Here is an 11,882-nt window from a genome sequence, read left to right as displayed (position 1 = left end):
GGTCTGGGTTTTGAAAGACGAATGGTTGACTCCACTAATGACCGTATAGGGGTTTACAAACAGCAACTAACGGGCACGGGTGGGAATGAATTTAGGCCAAAGATTCCTTATATAAAAAGCACCACAGAAACCCTTGGCATAACCCGTACAGGGCTTTGCTTTTAACTAGAGCAGGTGTGGAAAATGCCAATCAGTGGCTGCCAGCAAGTCACTGATTTGTAAATATTTTCTATGAAACATTTGTGTTTAGACAAAAAATGGAGCCAAAAGCGGAGGGAGAACGGATTGAAATAATTGGTTTCTGGTAAAACTGCTCCATTGTTGAAAAGCTAAAAATTTTACTGACAAATGTCTGTTTTCAGTTTGCACTTTTGTTGCTGAAAGACCGGGACCCAGGTGAAAATTTCCCATGAAAACAGGCCCATTGGTGGGCAAGCCGGTTTTGCAAAAGGTATGTTGACCAATGCTGCATTAATTACCTTGCCAGGAAGCCCCAGGATTTTGATTTATACAGGGCCGGCTCTACCATTTTTGCCGCCCCAAGCAAAAAACAAAAAAACCCAAACCACCTGGACTGTGCTGCCCCAAGAATGGACAGAATGTTGCCCCTTAGCACGTGCTTCCTCCGCTGGTGCCTGGATTTATACCCCCCAGGATGAGAAATGACCTTTCCACCATGTAGGGGATTTGAACCTGTAGCTTTACAGTTACAACCTAGAGCCTAGCCTAGCCGCACCCACTAAGTGGCCTTGAAAGGTGTCTCCACTCTCCATTGCTCATTCCTGAGGGGCAGCATTTCTGGCACAGAGGACACGGCCCAATGCTATGAAATGGCGAGGTTGCTAACCCCCCGTCCTGTCCCCGCCCAAACGCAGCCGGGGGCTGTAACAAACCCTGAAAGCGCCGTGGCCCCGTTCTGCTAAACACAGAGAGCCGAGCAGGGGACGGGGGATGCAGCTAGAGGGGGAGGGGAAAGGGGGGGAAATGAAGATAAAAAGAGGAGCTGGAGAGAGGGAACAGGATAGCTGGGAAGGAACAAGGGGAGCAAATCAGACAGAACCCATGTTAGTGTGTAGTTCAAGGGGCTCCTCCCATCCCAGTTGCCACAGGGTGTCATCAATCCTGGTCTTGAGGACATCACCTCAGCCCCCATCCTGCCCTGTGTCACCACACCGCCCAATCCCATGACCTCTCTCTCCCACCCTGCACACACAATCGCTGACAGGATCGCAGGGGAAACCCACCCACCCCCAAACATCCAGGGCAGATCCTGCCCAGGGTGACAGCGGCGTCACTTCCCTGAAACCAACAAGGCATTTGCAGCTGGGATCTCAGTGGGCACTGGGAGGAGTGCCAGGCGGGCGAGGTCAACTGGCACCTTGCTAAGGATTCCCTGGGCAGAACGCGAGCTCGTGGGTATCATCTGTCCCTATAAGGGCTAATCTTTGCACACACACCCCTGCCACCCCACCCCACCCTCATCGACTCCCAAGACTCGGCAAATATTGCGCAAAGCTCCAACCTGGTGAGCGAGTCTGCATGGGTGTCAGGAGATAAAGTGACCTGGGCTCCGCCCAGCGGGCAGGGCCTGACCTGGGTGCTAGGCAGTGGGATGTGCCCTAGCCTCCAAACTCCGCCCCCTCCTCATCACCCCAATGCAGGGACACCCTGAGCACCAGCAGAAGTGCTGGGTTTGGGGGCTGTGGAAGTGGGGGTTGCTGGGCCCTACCAGGCCAAAATAGCGATGGGTCTGGCTTGATCCATTCCTGCTTCCCAAAGCCGGGCCTTTAATGCAGGCTGCTGGGGGCACCAAAGGGACCCTCCTGGCCCCAAACCCATCTGCAACCTCATGGCAAAAGAGCCTTTGCCAGGAGACTCAGCAGCGTCCGGCTGAGCTCTGAGCCCGAGAGGTGGCAGGAGGTGGGAGAGAGGGATGAGGCGGGGGGAACCCCTTACAGATAGCCAGGCCAGGCCAGGCCAAACACCATGCTAAGCAGCAGACAGCAATCCAAGCACAATACGCCACAGGCCAAATCCTGGCCTCATGGAAGCCATTGGTCTCAATGGGGGCAGGTCAGGATCGGGTCCTAGTTTACAATCAGGGTGGGGGTGGTGGCACCTGTGACTTGTCAATGGCCAGTTGAAGGCCTGTGCGGCCCAACCCTGCCATCAAAGCCACAGATGCCAAGGCCAGATAGGACCATGTGACCATCTAGTCTGACCTCCTGCATAGCCCAGGCCGGGGACCTGTCCCGAAATAATCCCTAGACCCGAGGCTGTCAGGAAAACATCCCATCTTGATTCAAAAACTGTCAGTGCTGGAGAATCCACCACGGCCTTTGGTCAATTGTTTCAATGGTTAATTACCCTCCATTACAAAATTTACACCTTATTCCAATCTGAATTTGTCCAGCTTCAACTCCCGGCCATTGGATCCTGTGAGGTCTTCCTCTGCTAGACGGAAGAGCCCGTTATTAAATAGTTGTTCCCCACGTAGGTACTTATAGAGTGTCATCAACTCACCCCTGAGCCTTCTCTTGGTTACGCTAAATTGACTGAGCTCCTGGAGTCTATCACAACAAGGCAGTTTTTGAAACCTTTCGTCCTTCTCCTGGCTCTTCTCTGACCCCTCTCCAATTTATCAACATCCTTCTTGAATGGTGGGCGCCAGAACTGGGCCCAGGATTCCAGCTGCGGTCGCACCAGTGCCAAATGGGGAGGTAAAATCACCTCTCTGCTCCTACCCTAGATTCCTCTGGTTATGCACCCCAGGGACCCCCTTGGCCCTTTTGGCCACACTGGGAGTTTGTGTTCAGCTGATTAGTCCCCACAACCCCCCCCCAAATCTCTTTCAGAGCCAGTGGGGCTTCAGCCGCTTGCAGGATCAGGACCTAAGCTTGCAAGGGAGCCAAGAGAGCAGGAGGAAATCCTGAAGCCCTTCCAAGTCGACTCGCATAAAGAAGCCTGTTGACGTCCAGAAGGCTGCTTGCAGGGGCATAAGTGTGGATGTCAGGATCAGGCCCTCCGTCTGGGCCCGATTCTGAGAGGTACTGACGCTGAGCGCCCACAACCCCATCAATGCTGCAGGAACCTGCAAGTGCTCAGCAGGCCAGCCCAGCTCCCACTGGAGTCAATGGGAGTTTGGCCCCAAGTCAGGACTGCAGGATCGGGCCCATTGCGAATAATGCCCTTGTGTTCTCACAGCCATTCTTCCCTCTGACACAGCCCACACATCCTGGGTTCACCGGCTTTCGGCCTGTTTCTGTGTCTATTTCCCTATTCCCAGGACCCAGATGGACAGGCAGACAGGAGTCCTGGACAGCCTCGACTCTGATCAGTCAGGCCCATCAGCAGGACGTCACACACCCCTGGGTGTCTGTGGCAAAGCCGTAGAAGTCGCTTATTGCGGCAGTTGCATCGGCAAAGAGACAGGGCGGGAACAAGGCCATGGTGGGGGATTAAATTAGAGATGGGGGGGAGGGAAACAGGGTGGCTTTGGGTTTAGCTCTGCCCAGCATTCATTGGGCCTCACAGAACCAGATCAAGGGTGGTTTGAATCTGGGTATTATCTGATCTGAACGACCACTGCCTGCGGAGTCTGGAGAAACGCTTCTGAGTCTGATCCCCACTGCCGGGAAATGGGCCAGAACTGAAGTTCCACATTCCAATAAGTCTCGGGGGGCTTTTGAAACCCTTTTGTAAAGGCCTGCGCCCGCTTCCCACTTGCTAGAGGGCTGAACCAAAACCTGGGTCTGAATTTGGGAGGGTTCAAAATCTGGATGACAATTTTTTCTCTTGATCCCACCTGTAAGGTCCAGTTACCGGGGTACTATACCAGCAATCTCTCTTCTCTCTGAAAACCCTTTACCCACTGTAGTCACAGTAACACCACGCACGCTAGAACTGCGAGGGGTGAGACAGGAAAACGAGTTCGATTTTTGCTTTTCAGTTTGGTTGCTTCGTGCATTTGATAACCATTTCTGTCCAGTCGTTTTCAGGCTGTCCCCTGTCCAGTCACTTAGTCTGTTTCACCTGTTGTTTGTGTCCCTCTTTCACAGGTTTCTAAAACAATAAGAACAGGCGACTGACATGGCCAGCGGCACGTGGGGTCAAAGTCGGGCCTGAAACGACATTGAACGAGAAATGCTCAAAAATGTTCAATCCAAACCGTTTTGCGGCGCAAACTGGGTTTCTGTTACCGCAGGACGTTCCACGGGAAATGCCCATTTTCCATGTTTTGAGCATTTAGTTAAACCCTCTCTGCCCCCACCCCTCAAATAACTACAAAGGCTGGTTTTCTACAGCCAAGCATTTTTAGCCAAAACCTGAAACATTTTCATTTTGGTCAAAAATTGTCATGGGAGGAGGGAGGAAAATTCCCAAGTTGCTTTGAACTTGGATTGTTTGACACTGACAAACTTTCCACGGGTGGCATCTCTTTAAGGCAAGGACCAGCCTCAATCTTCCGACACCATCTGAGTGATCTTAAGGGTCAGAAAAGCTCTTGCTAAAGGCTTAGGTCCAGATCGTCAAAGGGATTGAGGTGCCTAACTCCCATAGGCACCAAAATACCATTGAGGGTCTGGGCCTTAATGACTAACCCACATGCTGTCACTGTTGGTTGACAAGGAAATGTTCGGGTCTTAGGCTCTTTTCCCATGTCCCTAGTAGAAAAGCCGTAAAAACGTGAGTCACGTTAGTTAACAGCCCTGCATAGCAGTGTTTTCTAGCAGCCGTATCGTCCAGGCTGGCAGCCGTCTTGGGAGCGGTGTTTATTATCCTGCTTGGCAAGTGGGCATGGACATTGGGGTGTTGGTGTGATACATAAAAGTGATGACTCTCCAGAGATTGTTTGTTAAGAAGCTGTATACAATCTGTAGGGCTCCCCATTCATTTCCCATCTGGGCAAGCTGTCACTGCTGGATATACCCTGTCAAAAGCCAACGGCTGCTGATCCAAACACCACACACCCCTTTTGGGCCTGGGGGGGAGGCAAAGTTTTGGGTCCTTAAAGCTGCTGCTCTGGTACCTGCATTTGCACTGCTGCAGAAGAACTGCCAGAGGCCCCCAGGCCCAGCTGCAGTGCAGAAGAACAGTGAGGGGGGGCTGGGATCCGTGCAAGGGGCTCTCTGAGTCCCACTCTTCTCTGTGCCAAAAGTGCGGGTGTGTGTGGGTGGGGCGGACTGAAAGGATCATTGGCACAAATACCAGCCTGTATGTACAGTACCTGCTTCCTCCTTCAAGCACACCCCACTAGCTTGATGGGATTAACAAACCAAGCGAGGGTAGTGCTGTCCTCATGTGCAACAGGGACAGATTAAGGCAAGACCACAGAGACTGGACTCTGAGCCTCCCCCTGCTGCGCCGGGCTCCCCAAACTCTCCCAAGCCACCTAAACAAAGGAGCACAAAGTTCTTTACAGATGGGGAAACTGAGGCACAAAATGGGGACTTGCCCAGAGGCAGAGCCAGGAATAGCACCCAGGACCCCTGACGCCCATGTCTGCTCTAACCACTAGCTCGCACTGCCTGTCTAATCAGCGGGGAGCTGCTCTTCCAACATCACACCCCGCCCCTGAATTTTGTAACATCCCAACCCCCACCCCCCGGGATTGGCTTTAGCTGCCTGGGGCTTCCTGTCCCACTTGGCCTCAGTCCAGGTCTGGCTCCACATCCAGGGTATTGGGTGATTTTGGGCGCCTGCAATCAAATAGATCAGACAGCGACCGCGCAGTCTCACTCCATGGCAAAGTCAGAATAACACATGGTGCCAGTAAACCTTCCCCCGTCCCTCGCTCCCCCAGCCTGGCCCCGACGGCAAGAGACAGAGCATCTGTGTATAAATACTACCTGGCTGGCACCCTGAAGAGGGGTGTCTTTGACCCTCTAGCAATCTGGGATCGGGGGGGCCCCCAGCAGCAGCGGTTTCCCTGTGCGTCTCCCCGGGGAACCCTGCCAAGTCGAGCATGTCAAACAGGGTGTTGACTGCAGCTGTATTTTTATTTCCGTGACAGGAAGACACAGTCACACGCACGTCACCTGGACATTTGTTCAACGGGCTTTGCAATTCCACTGGCCACAGAACAGCCCCATGCGGGAAACAGGGTGGGGGCGGGGGGTGGGGATGATTTTGACACTGGTTTTTAGTTAAAGACTCGGCTTCTTGCTGGGTATGGGACTGTCTTTCCTCTCCAGCCGCGTGTAAGGCTCAAAGGCAGAGCTCCCCAGTCCGTAGCCGCTAGGTAGCTCGTGCAGGCTTCCCAGGAGCGGGCCGCTGAAACAGAGCGGGGTGGCAGGGAGCCTGGGTGAGGAAGAGGAGGATGCTAGCGACGGGACCTGCAGGCTGAAGGCTCCTGTCCCAGGAGGGCTGTTTCCACTGCTCAGCCCAGGGGAGGTGGTGCCAGAGGGAGCCAGGCTGGATCCGTTCCCGGCGGGGCTCCCGATGGGATTCGAATTTGGAGAGAGCAAGTTGGAAGGGGCCGGCACGGACAAAAGTCTCCCTTGTTCCAGGAGCCGGAGGATGTTACACGTGGCGAAGGATTCGGAGGTGGAGGACGAGCGTTTCTCAGAGTCCCTGCTCTGGTCCTTCTTCTGCTTGGTGCGCCGGTTCTGGAACCAGACTTTCACCTGGGCGGGGGGCGGGAGACAGACAGAGTGGAGGAGAAGTGGAAAAGAGAGAAAAACAGGATGAAGGAGGCGAGGGGGACGAGGGGGAATGGGGAGAGAGCACACAACAGGAAGTAGGGAAAGAAGAAAGAGCAGCCAAGCAAGAAAGGAAGAAGGAAGAGAGAGAGAGAAAGAGGGCGTGAGAGAAAAGGAGGGAATGGGAAAAGAGAGAGAGAAAGAGGGGGTGAGAGGAAAGGAGGGAATGGGAAGAGAGAGGGCGTGAGAGAAAAGGAGGGAATGGGAAAAGAGAGAGAGAAAGGGGGTGAGAGAAAAGGAGGGAATGGGAAAAGAGAGAGAGAAAGAAGGCGTGAGAGAAAAGGAGGGAATGGGAAAAGAGAGAGAGAAAGAGACAGTCACAACGTGTTAAACATCCTAGAGCAAATGGATTCAGCAGCCCAGTCACCCAGTCACCTTCCCAGGAGCCAGAGACAACGGTCTCCAGCCACCAGGGGATAGCAACATCTGGAGCAAAAGACCCTCCGTGGCAAACGCTGTGTCCCTCCAGGGGAGACGATGCTCCTGTGACATGGAGCACTCAAGGGCGGACGTGGCAGGTGGAGGGATCAATGGATCCAGCAGATGTGCTCTCCCTAGGTTGTGTCTGGGCTGCATCCATTGTCCCTTTAGGCCGCAAGCTCTTTGGGGGAGGGGTCCCATTCGCCGCTCAGCACATTTACCCAGAGTGCAATGCGATGGCCGGATAGAAATAGCGAGCGAGAGAGATGGGCACAACCCAGACCTCGGAGCAGCCCCGAACTCTGGTGGATTTGCTTCTGGATCTGGAACCGACCTCTGCAGCTGAGGACGTGGCCTGTCCCAGGCCAAACCCAGGGACGTGGCAGATTCTCCATTGGGGACTGTCCAAAGCAAGATTGGTGTCTCTTTCTAAGACACACTCTAGCTCGACCACAAGGTATGGGCTTGAAGAAAGAATCAGGGCGTGGCATTCACTGGCCTGTGTCCGGCAGGTCAAACGAGATCATCATAACGGCCTCTGTTGACCTGGACATCTATGAACCAGACCCCGGATGTGGACATGCCTGGACTCTGGAGATGTCCAGAGTGGAAGCTCTCAGCGCAGGGCCGCCTCTCACTGAAACAAGGAGTGGGGCTGGGGTTAAGGCTGAGTAGGCTCCAGATACACCAAAACCGCAGGCTCTTCCTCCAACCCCTGGATGACACTTGCCCTTCGAAATCCCAAGTCTCTGTTTTTCCTCCCAATCCAGGCAGCCCAGCCACCCTAGAGCAACCAGCTCCTCCTGCTACGCTGCCTCTGACCCGTGGCCGACCCTAGGCCTGCTCTGACCTCACTGCCTAGATGCCAAAGGGCCGAGGACCCACTTGACTGTGCCCCTGATAGAGAAGCGCGACAGCGCGAGAGCTGGGTACCAAGATGCCAGGAAGAGAGATGAGATGGAAAGACAGACAGACAAAGGAGGGGTCTGTATAGGGAGAGAGATGAGGTGGATGAGGCGGGGGGATGGATGGGGACGGATGGAGGGATGGATGGACAGTCAGATGTGTTTAAATTCTAGCACTGTGGGCAGTGAGCATCTCACTCACCCACGTCATTGACAAATCATGCCAGCAGGACCGTCAGTGACTCGCATCATCATACCCATTGACACCGCAGACCTGCTGCACTGAGCTGCCGGACCACGGGCAAGGAGCGGGTCTTGGACCCTCTCCCAAGCTAATAGTGAGGCAAGTGGCTTAGCAGGCTTAGATAAAGCCTGGGAGATTTATACGGCAGGAATAGCATCTGCAGTGACACCTGCTAAGACAGGGGCTCCGGATCCTCATGCTTCAGGGCACCAGACCAGCTGGGGTCAGGAGGGAAACCCCTCTCCTATGATATAGCACAGTCTGATGCCTGCTGGGGCCTGTAACTTCTATCGAAGCAACATGCACTGGCCACTGTTAGGCAAATCTCATAGACGATACCCTCTGGGCTGAACGGCGCAGGCCTGTGGACAGAGGCTATAACTGCGGAGACAGGACCTCAAGAACCACACTGTGGAGGTCCAGAGCTCACCTGAAGGTCCAGCAGGTGGGTCAAGGGCACCCACCTGCTGCCCCTCTCTAGCACTGTCTAGTGGCCAGTTTGGAGCTGCACTGAGATCTCCGGGAGAAAAGCGTCTCCTTCTGGGGCCAGCGGCACAATCCTGGGATCAGCGAGGGGCTAGAGGAGAGGGCATGGCAACCTGGGGAGGGGGAAATTCCTCTCAATTCATTGGGATCAGCCCTGGTTCCTGCGTGCCCTTGCCCACAATGCAAGAGCTTCTTGGGGAATTCCCTGCACGGGGCTGGGCAGGACCCTCCCTGTTTCTAAGCAGCACTGGGGATAAACGGGGGTAGGAACTGGGGGCTCAGGAGACAAACTGAATAGGCCACAGACACTGAGCCCCTTCTGGCCCTGCAGGCTTGGTTCCTCTGAGCCAGGGGCAAGGAGACACTTTGGTTGGGTTGTGGGGGACGGGGGAGCATGCCCCACACTCTGTCCTTCCTGGGGATAACTAGTGGGTTTCATTTCCCAGGGCTCTCAATCCTGCCCCTTTCGCCAGCGTGAAACCCACAGGGAGCCCAGTCCTGCAAGGTGCGGAGCGCCCGGATACACTCCTCTTCAATTGAGTGGGAGCTCAGCACCGCTCAGGGCCGGACAAACTTACAAATAAGGATGCAAGGAGGTAATTAAAGAGCTAAGCGGCTCATTCCCCATGCCTGGTGATTTACATTCGCTGCTCCCATTAATAGCAGGGTGGGTGGGTTTAAATCAAAGTGATTTAAATCACCCGTTTTAACCCTGATTTAAATCAGCAGGCAGGAAACCTTGGTTTCTATTGAGCTTTGCATCTGTGCTTTTTAGTTCTTTTCCTAAAACCAGGTTTATTCATTGGTTGGTAACCATTAAAACACGCCGATCTTAACGAAATAGAGCGTTTACACTGAAAATGGTGCTTCTTTTTGCACACCGGGAGGATACCCCATATCTATCTAGATTTGTTTAAGCAGTTATAAAACTCAACTTGCAGTGATTTAGAGTCTGTTTTTTTTTTAAGTCAGTTTTTATCCACCCCGATTAACAGGCCAGAGGCAGGGCACGGCCGGGGCTCGCAGTAGAGTCTGTGGTGGAAGGGAAGTGGCTTCTTCCCAAGCCATGTGTCTGGCTCAGTCATCTCTTTTCTTTCTGTTAGGAAGCAGATTCAGAGGCACGTATCTACATAAGAACATAAGAACGGCCGTACTGGGTTAGACCAAAGGTCCATCTAGCCCAGTGTCCTGTCTGCCGACAGTGGCCAATGCCAGGTGCCCCAGAGGGAATGAACAGAACAGGGAATCATCAAGTGATCCATCTCCTGTCGCCCATTCCCAGCTTCTGACAAACAGAGGCTCGGGACACCATCCCTGCCCAGCCTGGCTATCTGTTCTTTGAACTGGTTAGATGGTGGTTGATGTCCCCTCCACCAAAGAGAAAAAAAGCCCTGTAGATAACAGGACTGAAAGGAATGCAACCAGAAGCTGGGGTGCCCAGGCTTGCATCAAATGTCACTGTTTAGAAAGGTCTGTATATTTCCGTGTATAAATACAAAGTTTCTGTGCTCTTTTCTCTGGTAGGGTCCACATGGCTCATATAACCCTACAATAACAAAAGGGTCTGGCTAAGCTAACCCTACAGTAACAACACAGCCTTCCACGTGCTATTATTCTGGATAACCTTCCAGCAGCAAACTGGGTGTGTCTACCCTGCAGCCGCGGGCGAGCTTCCATGCCCAGGTAGACAGACCCGTGCTAGCTGGCCTTGGGCTAGTGCACTGATGGTGGCAGCACAAGGCTAGCTGTCTGAGTACAAGCCTGCCTGATCCCCTGGGTCCATGCTCAGCTGGCTAGCCCATGCCACTGCCCCTGCTGCAACGTTTTAGCATGCTAGGTGGGGCGGAGCTAGCAGCGCTTGTCTGTCTACCCAGATCGGGAGGCACGCTCCCCGCTGCAGTGTAGATCATCCCTCCTGCTGCCCGTTTTTGTGTGTAAACCTTTCAGCCTCAAGCCAGGACCCTGCAACAACCCGCTTGGTGTCACAAGGAAACCCCACCTGAACTGCGCACTTCCCAAGCAGCACGGCCGAGCTAACCCCACGATAACAAAGCGGCACTAGACTTCAGCAAACCCTTCAACGTGTGACTATTCCTGCTACAGTCCCGAGCACATGGGGTGTAGCTACACTGCAGCTGGGAGGGGGCCAAGGCTCTGCCCAAGCAAAGCCCAGGTTTACTGCCCAGAGCTGTGTGCAAACGTTTCCTTTGGGTTTTGCACCCACCTGACTGAGCACTGCTCTGAGTGTTCAGTGCAAGGCACAGTCTGTCAAGCAGAGCCGTAACAAGGAATTTTTGCGCCCGAGGCAAGGGCTGGCTCCAGGCTCTTCGGCGGCAATTCGGCGGCGGGTCTCCGAGTCCCTCTCGGAGAGCAGGACTTGCCGCCGAAGAATGAATGAAGCGCCGGCGGCAATTCGGCAGCAGGTCCTTCCCTCCGAGCACCTAAATCTCCTTTTCAGATCTAGGCCTGAATGACTTACCAAGGAGGCTGTGGAAGAGGTAGGAATTGAACTCACACCTGCAAAGCTGCAGACTAGCATGCTAACCACTGGCCCGCCCTTTCCCTATGCTCTTAGTTTTGTGGTGTTCACCAAACCAGTTTCACTGTGATTTAGGGCTTGTAAATCAGTTTGTTCTCAAGGACAATACAAAGGCAAACACCCTGTTTGTCTAGTGTGACAAAGTTCCTCCTCTACCTTGGTGGGTCCTGCGCTTATTGGCGGATTTGCTCGCTTCACAGATTCACCCTGTGGGTCAGGAAACAGTCCAGAGACCTTCCCCTCTGGTAGAAGCTATAGTCCAGGTCAATTCCTCCTGTGTTTGATCAGGAGTTGGGAGGTATGGGGGGGAACCCGGGCCTGCCCTCTACTCCAGGTTCCAGCCCAGGGCCCTGTGGACTGCAGCTGTCTAGAGTGCCTCCTGGTACAGTTGCACGACACCTACAACTCCCTGGGCTACTTCCCCATGGCCTCCTCCCAACACCTTCTTTGTCCTCACCACCAGGCCTTCCTCCTGATGTCTGATAACGCTTCTACTTCTCCGTCCTCCAGCAGTACGCCTACTCACTCTCAGCTTCTTGCACACCTCTTGCGCCCAGTTCCTCACACACACTTCCTCTCCCTGGCTT

At 54.0% G+C, this 11,882-nt stretch overlaps 1 protein-coding gene across 1 annotated transcript in view; it reads right to left on the bottom strand.

The window, feature by feature from the left end:
• Positions 1–6,002: 6,002 nt before the first annotated feature.
• VAX2 (ventral anterior homeobox 2) overlaps positions 6,003–11,882 on the bottom strand; it is a 52,319-nt gene continuing 46,439 nt past the window's right edge. Inside the window, exon 3 of the mRNA XM_054030941.1 lies at positions 6,003–6,626. Coding sequence (XP_053886916.1) covers positions 6,147–6,626 — 480 coding nt within the window. The 3' untranslated portion in view covers positions 6,003–6,146. The remainder of the gene's footprint in view (positions 6,627–11,882) is intronic.

The sequence above is a fragment of the Malaclemys terrapin genome, chromosome 5, assembly GCF_027887155.1.
Source record: "Malaclemys terrapin pileata isolate rMalTer1 chromosome 5, rMalTer1.hap1, whole genome shotgun sequence".
In the NCBI taxonomy this organism is placed as follows: Eukaryota; Metazoa; Chordata; order Testudines; family Emydidae; genus Malaclemys; species Malaclemys terrapin.
Note: the sequence above shows the minus strand (reverse complement) of the source record. Positions and strands in the feature narration are given on the sequence as shown.